This window comes from Onychostruthus taczanowskii, unplaced genomic scaffold (genome assembly GCF_017590055.1).
Source record: "Onychostruthus taczanowskii isolate IOZ18803 unplaced genomic scaffold, ASM1759005v1 scaffold134, whole genome shotgun sequence".
Classification (NCBI taxonomy): Eukaryota; Metazoa; Chordata; class Aves; order Passeriformes; family Passeridae; genus Onychostruthus; species Onychostruthus taczanowskii.
Window position 1 is genome coordinate 894045 of NW_024498507.1, and position 9622 is coordinate 903666.

Sequence of the window (9622 nt, forward strand, 5' to 3'; positions counted from 1 at the left end):
GGTGGGGGGGAAACACTTTGAAACTGTAATAATTTATGACAAAACTAGAATATGTGAGCTGAATGCAGTAGTTGAGTTTTCTAGTTTGTAACTTTATTTGGTTTATTTTTCTACATACTGAATAATTTCATATACTGAAAAATAGTACTAAGTGGAGAAAGGCAGAACTTGGGCAGAATCTGATTTATCTGCCTTTTTCACTCCTCCTGTGTGTACAGGAGTGCAACCCAAGGGAAAAAAGCATTCAGTATTGTTTGGAACAGCAAAGTGGTGTTTTTTTTAGGAAATGCTTTTGCTAAAGATCCATTTCCCCCGCCCATCACTAAATATGTCAATTTCCTTAATGTCATAAGATGTTTTTAAATTGGTTTTTCCATGCCTTCTGTAGTACTCATTACTTTTGATTTTTGGGCACCTATAGGTTGAAGTGTTTCAGTTTTTACTAACCTATATTAAATCTTTGTATTGAATCTTAATTTCAGAAATTAGTTTTTAATCAAAGAATTAACTCAAAGTGTTCTAGCAAATGAGAATATTGTTACTGTTTTGATACCTGAATTTAGAAAGCAGTGAGTGCAGTAGGTACATAAGAAACTGCTTCTTGCAGTGATTTGTCTTTGAGCAGCAACAACTCCTGATTGTCTTTGCTTCTTGAGTTCACCACTCAGTGAAAACAGTAGAATCTATGAGAATACACCTAACTCCCTGGATATTAACTAACTCCCTTTAAACATAGTAGCAAAATTGAAAAAGCATCATTATTGACATGTGTTTTGTATTCTTACATCTCAGAGGCTAAATACTGGCTGCAAATAGATGCAAGACATCTTGCTGGTTTAATATAATGACAACAATCATAAGAGATTTGTATGTTGGGACTACATTAGTTCTTAAACACCTTGATTTTGTAGTACTGTTCATACTATGTTATTCCTTTTGAAGTAAACATGCAAACAAGTATACATAAATATATATCTATATCTATATCTATATCTATATATCAGCATATAACATGTGGATACCAGCACCAAAGCACAGGAGATAGCTTGTGCAAAGCTCCTAACATGGGACATAACTCCCTGGGAGAGCCCCATTGTGATGCTTTCAGAACAAGTGTTGCTCAGAACAATGTTGGCTTGTGCTGGGAGGGCTCACCCAAGCTGAGTGGGAATGCTGAATGTCCCACTTGCCCTTTTGCTTGGGTGCTAAGCTTTCACATCTGTACTCGGCACTTTTCAGCCTCACTATCCTCGGCATGGTGCTGGACACCGAGTCACTGCAGTCCCATCACCAGGTCCTTCTTTCTCCGAGCTGCTGACAGATGTATCTTGCCTTCTCCTTCCTGCTCCCATAACACAGTCCTCTCCCTGATGCTTCCTTCAGTCCTATTGCTGCTTAATCCTGTTTCTGGCAGGCGATCAATCTCTGGATTGAACGCCTTCCAGGCCAAAGAGAGATGGAAGACAGGCATCCCAGAATGCCCACCATGAAGTATGCTCTGCTCTGCTTCTGCCTCTGTGCTTTGGGTGCCCTTTCTGGGGTGTGGAAAGCAGAGCAGTGGCCTTCAGTGGCTGTACTAGCTGTGACATTGGACACCGTGACACAACACAGCTGGGAGGCAAGCTGTAATGCCACAAAACATCCAACTCATATGAACTGGCAACTGAGACAGGGCTTTTCTCCCTTCTAGAAGTTCCCATTAGACTAAAGCAAACAGTAATGGCCAGCAGGAAAGTCAGATCACTGCCTAAAAAGGAGTTACTATAAACTGTCATTGATTTACTCTCCTTACAAAGCTGTAACAGGTGTCTTTCATAGGCACGGGATGTGGGTATGGTACAAATCTGTGACCTTCTGTTTCTGAGGGCAGGAGGTCTGGTTGTGAGGCAAATCCTGCTTGATATAGATCCTGTGTAGGGAAATATTTAAATTCAATGCAATTCTAGAGTCTGTCTCATTTTTCTACATTTTCTTTGTGACATTCATGCACTTTGCTCATGTGAGAAAATCACCTTCTCCTTCCCTCTGAAAGGTCATTCTATTCATAGTACAGGTGAATTTTGTCCACATAGAAAATAAGCAAAGGACACATGATATTTCTAGAGGAACAAGTAAAAAGAACAGGAAGGATTTCTCCTAACTGCAGCCTGGCTGGCCTTTTTTGTTTACATGTGTGTATAAAATGTTCCTAGCACTGTTCTGTCAGGACCATATCTAATTTTCCATTTGTCTCTCTAAAATGAGTGTGTATTCACATTTGTTCCTTTCTCCAATATTGAAGGCTGTTATAGGTGTGTAATTGTGTTTCTGGTAAGAAAAACCCTGTGCAGGATATCCAGCCAATAGACAATGTGTGACCTCAATTTTTTAATAAGCAGAAGATACATTCTTCTGAGGTGAAGTACTTCCAGCAACTGCAGCTTCTTAAGAATGGTGGAGCTAGAGCTGCCCTTCATTTTGTTAATCCTCAGCTGCTGGTTTTGGCCCCTGTAGAAATACTAGCAGCTGACAACTTCTATGTCAGACCTCTCAGACCTCTTGCACGTTCATGTTCACAGCAGATGACCAAAATAATGTCATGTCTTATTCAGCTGTTCATGTTCCTGGCTTGGAGCAATCACCAGTATTTGGTGGAAGAGGAATACTGAGTTTCATCTAGGATAATGAGATGTCTGGCTTTGTAAAATTTGTCCAGTTGCCAGAAAAGTGTAGCAAACTTTTGCTGTGGAAATATAAGAAATAAACCTGAGTTTATTTACCTGATATTCCAGTAATCTGTATTATAAGTTTCTGATTTATGGAATGTAAACTTCCATTAAGAATTCAAAATAACGAATGGAAAGAAGAGGTTCTCAAATGTAAGTTAGTTCTCAGCTCATAGTCCTTTAAATCTGAACACCACATAAATTTTAACTATTCTTAAAGAGATAGTAGACTTTTCAAAATCTTGCCAACAAATTATATTAAATGATAGTCTTATAAGAGTAGTACCAAAATAATTGTTATATATTAATAGGAGCAAAGGATTGGCAGTAGAGTCATAGAATAATTAAAGAGTATTAGGAATTGGGCTTGCTTTAACTTTTATATTCTATTTTTCCATTGGAACATTTCAAGGATTTTTTTTCTTTTAACTTGGTTTTATTACTTCAGATAACTGGCTCTCTTGACGGTTATCTGAAAAGTAAAAAATTAAAAAAACCTTTCTTCTCTCTTAAATTTGTGTTACTGGAATATTCATTGTAGTGTGGAAATTTGGTACTTTAATGTGGTATTCTTAGGTCTGCATAAGCTTTGTAAATTATATTTGCCATAATGATTTTGCAGTTATGTCTTTTGAAACCATCAAAATATGAATGGCACAGCATACTTATCTATATATTGCAACATGACTGAAACTTTGCTGGAATCAGTCATGTGGACTCCGGTTAATAGCCTGTTCTTTCCTCATTCCTTGACTTAAAAAATGTTGTGGTGCTACAGAGAATATGAAGGAACAAAAAACCCAACTTCATAGCTTAATTTTTTTAAATATCAAATAAGCTTGCAGCAGCAGCAGCAGCATTTAAGGCCCATTCTAAATTTTCAAATATTGATTTACACTAGTATTTGACTGATATAAATTACAATTACATTGATTTAATGAGTTTAAATAAAAATAAAGGAGTGGAAAATTCTTCCTAGTGGTTGAAATTAAATAGTGGAATGTAATTTTGATGTGTGCTTCAGAGCTGCAACACATTACCATTTAAACACAAACCCTTCAGGAAACAAAAACACTGACATGAAAAGGTTTCTCTGTTGCCTTCTATCAACAGGTTAGCCCCATAGTCAGAAGTCTACCAGTTATTTGAGAAAAATACAGTTGTAATGAAAGTTAATATATGTTTTTTATGTTCACTGTGCATTTTATGCAAGCTGGAATTTACTCTGGGGAGAAAGAGATAAATTGGGGTGACCTTTCTTTGTGGTAGCTGCAGCTGTCCTCTAAGATGAGAAACATGATGAAGATATATTACTGACCTTGCACACCTAAGCTGGTATAGAGAGGCCTATGTCCAGAATTCTCAAATTTAGGAGAGTAAAATTGTGTGTTTTCAGCTATTTTGAAATATCTAAGTAAGTGGCACAACTTAAATTTTAGTATTATTAAGAATATTTGAAATGCATATTTGAGAATCAAATGGTAGTACTTGTATAGCTAAAGATATGTGTAGATTCTTAATGCTGGGTTCCAGAGTTAAAAAATTTTGGCATTTGTAATTTAAAGCATTGTGGGTATACTCTTAAATAACTTGAGTATGCTTTAGTGATCCAGCATTACTTTCTGTTACTTAGGAGAAAGATGGTTAGGAGAAAGATCCTCCAAATCTGTTCTCGCTTCTTGGTGTTCATACTCTGTTTTGTCTCATTTCAGTTGGTTTTTATCCTCCTCTTCTCGACTGTGGCAAGTGTATTTTTTAATGTAAAGACATGGTGTAGACAATTACATTCCAGCACAAAACAAGTTTCATGCTGAAATATGATGAATTTCTAAATTGGCTGTAATAAAAGAGGACAGAGTAGTTACAATAGTAGGACAATAATTAGGACAATAATTCAATTGAATTATTGAACTGACAATTACTGAGAACAAGGTTTCATTTCAGCTATGCACTTTGCTGCTGAAAGGAACTCCTGCTCTCCTTCTCTGTCCCAGGTCATGTGCTGTTTCCACAAGAAGGCATGACTAGCCAGCTGACGAAAAAAACCCCATCAGATGTTAACCCAAGCTGCTTTGCTCAGTGATGAAATGAAAGGAAGCAGAAATTGTCGTTTTGGTTATTTGGCCAAAATGAGAAACCTCACCTGGTGGCATGGCCAGTGAGGTCTATAGAAGAAGGAAAAGGTAACAAATTACAGGGGAAGAGATCTGTCTGAGCAATTTTGAATATTTAAAAATGGAAATTTCCATGAGGAGATATCTTAAGATTGCTTTGCAAGGCAGGTCTGTGCCCTACTGTCCTCTCCATTCCTACGACTGACAACTAACAGCCGTCACTGAAGTATTGATGTAGCCGTAAAAAGCTAGACTTCTTTGCAGACTTCTTGCTGTTAGAGATAGACTGGAAAAAGGAGAGTAAGTTTTGAGAGAGCAGAGAATAATGTCATAAGAAAGTTTCCTCTGTAAAGGGGACAGAGAAATTTAGAGGAGAGAAGAAAAGAGCTCAAGAACTAGATAAGCAAAAAAAAAAAAAAAAAAAGAGATGAGAAGGAGCTTTTTTGACAGGTGAGGCTGTTAGAATGCTGTTCCAATGACATCTAATTCTCATATCATGTGTTAACCTTCCTCTCCTTTTGCCCTTTTTATTGTTAACATGAATTTGTCATTATAATCTCTTGTCTCTGTTTAGTGTCATGCTCTATTCTCAACCTTAGCTATTATCTTACCACATTCATTCATCTCAAAGCCATGTGAGTTGGTAGTTTTTGTTGTTGTTGTTGTTGTTATTATTATTATTATACACCAAAGAGCACCAATTCATATATGTAGTAGGTATTAATTTATACCAGAAATCAGATTGCCAGTACTAAATAAGGTGCTCTCTTTTCTGCTTTGCACTAAGCTATTATCATTGGTAGCTACATCAGGCCCTCTTAAGCAGATCTGATGTACTGCAGCATTGTAAAGATACTGCCCTCTTCAAAAAGCTTTTTCAGTTTTTGATAATTGTGTACAGTCTGCTCTTAATATGCACAATTATTGTAGAATTTTCTTTCCATACATCTATTATATATTGGAGGGCTGACTTTTGCCACCAGCTGTGAGAAATTTAATATCATTTTTTTAATCTGATTTCTTCAGGTGTCCAACTGCTAAAGGAAGAGGAGATTTCAGTACCTGTGACTTCAAGCTCTCCAGTAAAGGATACTGGGAAGGATGTTGATCTTGCCCTTGAACAGGAAGAGAAGATAAAAGAGGAGCCCTTAACCATCTCAGAGCTGGTATACAATCCAAGCACCAGCTTGCTGCCCACACCGGTTGAAGATGAGATTGACATGCTCTTTGATACCTGCCCAAGAGCAGAGAATGAGAAAGATGATACTGATTCATTTGAGGAACTTGAAGCAGACGAAAATGCATTTTTAATTGCAGAGGAGGAAGAACTGAAAGAAGCTCGGAGAGCCCTGAGGTGGAGCTATGACTTTCTAATGGGCAACATAGAGGTGAATGCTTTTGTGAAGAGTTTCTCCAGACTTTTTCTTGTAGGCCTTGGACTGCTGTTGTTTGTGTTCCCCCTTTTCCTTGTTCTCTTGGAGTCGGACCTTCAAATCTCTTTCCTTCACGAAATCCGCCAGACGCCGGAGTTTCAGCAGTTTCATATTGAATATTACTGCCCCCTTAGGCAGTGGATGGCTTGCAAAATAAACTTCATCCGTGATATTCTGGGCAGCTTTTAAATTTTACATGAATATAATACAACTAAGGGCTATATTCAAAATTTCAGTTAGCGACAGCTTTCCATAATGCCCCTGCACCCATCTGTTGGCAGCTGCCTTCATATCCTCATTTACAGTTTTTTTTACAGACTCTTCAGGTTCTTAAGTTCCCTTTACATACTTAAGTTGCCATTTTAGTTACCAGCTTATACAGTCACCTCTCAATAACCAAAAAGAAGCTTTATTTAAATTACATTTCAGACTTCCAGCTGATTTATTACATTATACAAGACAGGGTCACAGTAAGTTTCATTGTCCTTAACTTTTCAATCCATGATGCTAAGACTGATGATATTGAAACAAAACCTTTTTGAATATACTCCTTAGTGCAACAATCTCTTCTAACCAATGCCTATACAAGCAATGTTTATGCTGGGTTTTTGGTTTTTGTTTGTTTTTCTGTTTGTTTGTTTTTTTACATTTTTATGTGTTTAAGATATTTTGGTAAATTTTTAGCAAAAGACAACTTATGATGTTATTTAAATGTACACATTAGTAAGAATAATGCAGAGGGGCATGCAGGGTGTTTTTAGTGTTTTACCAATTATTTGTTTTTAAACTATGGCTGGAGAATGAATTTAATGTAGCTCTATACAAAGGGACTGTGTTTGGGAAACACACAGAAATTCACTCAAGTTCTGAAGCGGCTGCCTGGGCGAGGTGAAATGACAGCAAGTATGCAAAAGAATTTCTGAAAGGTACAGTTCTAAAGCTTGGGGAAGTGAGCAGAACTGAAATGATCCTTCCTCTTATCTGTCAGGTTGTCTTCCACTTTACCAGTTCTGTAGAAAGTCTTTACAAGATAGTCCAAGTACGTTTAGAGAAAGATTGAGTCTTCAGTCTAAATGTAGATTATTGTACATAACAGAAGACAATAACAGTAAGTAGCAAAAAAAAAAAAAAAAAAAAAAAAAGGATCCAAAAGTAAATCAGTAGGTGAGTAAGCTACTTTAAAAAATCATAAAGAAGACGAAAAGGTGAAAAAGGAATAAATTTTTTCATACTTCTTTTAAAAAGCAAAGCGTTAGGCTGTACAGTTGATATCAAAGTAATCTACCGGCTCACAGTTAAAGGCTTAAACACTTTAAGAGATGAATCTTCATGCTTAATGCCCTTTATGACTAATCTCTAAGACAACATATTTTCTGTGCATATTAATATACTTCCTTTCACATATAGCACCATACTTACCCTCATTCCTTGCTATTATGAGCCCAGTTACAAGATCTAATGCTGTTTTGTGTAACATGGATTTGTATATCTAAAAGTATTCCAATATAGCTTAGAGAATATACTTACGTAAAATCTTGTCAATGCTGAGAACATTTGAAGGCCCTCAAATATACCACAGAGGTTGTATCTAAGACAAGAAAGTTTTTATGCCTCCTCTCCCACAATCTTAGTGCAGCCTTGTTTCATATTTAAATTAAGGAAGTTGAATTTTGGCTTCAGACTCTTTCTCTTGCTTAGACATTTAGGAATTGAAGACATATTTGAGGCTATTTTATTAGATGTGCATTTAACACATTGTAACCACATGACTAATTCCTACTAAATAAGTTCCTTTAGTTTCAGTATCAGGGAATCTGTTTTGCTTCGTTTTCTCTTGTAAGCCTTTGCAAGTGTCTAGTTTTAAAATGGCAATTTTCATAGCAGATTTTTCCTTCCCTTCTAATCTTCTCCAGTTTTTAAAAGACAGAACAGTTACAGGGCTTAGGAGTTCCTTTCCTCAGCTGAAAACTTTTGGATTACTCTGCATATCCCCTCCAACAAAGGCTAAATTAAACAACTGTGGTTTTTTATTGTCTTTGCTTGTCCTTGATAATCTGTTTCCCAGAAGAATCATTAATGATTAGTTATTTAGTGTCCATTTCTTCCTGTGCTACTTGCAGCTAAATGATCCTTTCCCACAAGGTAATAATTATTCAGCCTAACAGAAACGGAGAGTGAACAATTGCAGACATTTGGTCTTAACCAGAAATTATTCACTTGCATTGTTGCTAAATATAGCGGGGTGAAAAGGTGTTTTCAGTGGTGAAGGCTGTGAGAGCAGACATCCTGATGGACTGTGAAGACATGGTTCCATACAACCTCCTAGAAAGTCTGAGAATCACTTAAAATAAAAAAAGTTGGTTACGATAGTCTCATCCCTGTGCACCCCAGAAGTAGGAGTATTGTAAGGCTTGATTTAACTCTTGTCAGAAAATAGCTCAGTTGCATCAGAACATAATCTCAAAAATTGTGCAGTGCAGTGAAGTTTTATGTAAGGTTAGATGCAAGTGTGTGTGCACATGTACTTGCATTTAGTAACCACGTGCATATATTCACATCCGTCTTTTTAAAATTCTCACCTTTCCTTCCTGGTATTCCCTAGTCTTTCAAAGTAATTTAACTAAAAGTCATGAAAGTGTTATACCTTAAAGGCCACTATCATGTCATACACAGAAGGATGTGGCTGGGCACATTCAGAGAGTGTAGCAACTTTTTTACAGGTAAAGATAACAGACTTGGACTATGGAGCGTCTGTAGGTACAGTATTGTGTATTTCTGTCTATGCTTGGATTATATTGTAAAATGTTATGTACTTGAAATCTATTTTGTGGTTTGTCCAACATTTATAAACACAACTCTGGGAAGTATTAAAAATGGTTTTATTTCATGGAGTGTAAGGGGAAAATATACCTGTAACTTGAGCCTTATCTTTGTACAGTGAATTTCACATTTCTATATGTCAACATCCTGATTGTTTTGTATGTTGATATGATGGCAGGAATCCCTAATAAAATTACACTGGAGAAAAGCCTTCTGTAGTTATGACAGTCTTTATGGAGAAATATTTTCTATAAGTAATACTTTTTGTCATTAAGTCCTTGAAATATCATAGAGATTTCTTACAACTCTAACAATGTTTTCAATATTATTTTCTTTATTTATCCGCTGGTGAGACACTAAAAAGTAGTTTAAAATAGGATGTAATTAACATGGCTTCAGGCTTATTTACCAAGATACTGTTGGTTTGCCTGATTACCACATAGGAGTGAGTCAGAGTCCTGAGATACAATTGCTGCACACAGAGTAAAAACGGAGAAGCTGGTTTTACAGTCAGGCCCAGGTAGTGGACATATGGCTGCAATCTTGTAGA

The 9622-nt window shown here is 36.5% G+C and overlaps 1 protein-coding gene across 1 annotated transcript in view; it reads left to right on the forward strand.

Moving 5' to 3' along the window:
* The window catches only part of FRMD3 (FERM domain containing 3), a 76577-nt gene extending 67295 nt beyond the window's left edge, over nt 1-9282 (forward strand). Inside the window, exon 13 of the mRNA XM_041397041.1 lies at nt 5846-9282. Coding sequence (XP_041252975.1) covers nt 5846-6441 — 596 coding nt within the window. The 3' untranslated portion in view covers nt 6442-9282. The remainder of the gene's footprint in view (nt 1-5845) is intronic.
* The last annotated feature ends 340 nt before the right edge of the window (nt 9283-9622 follow it).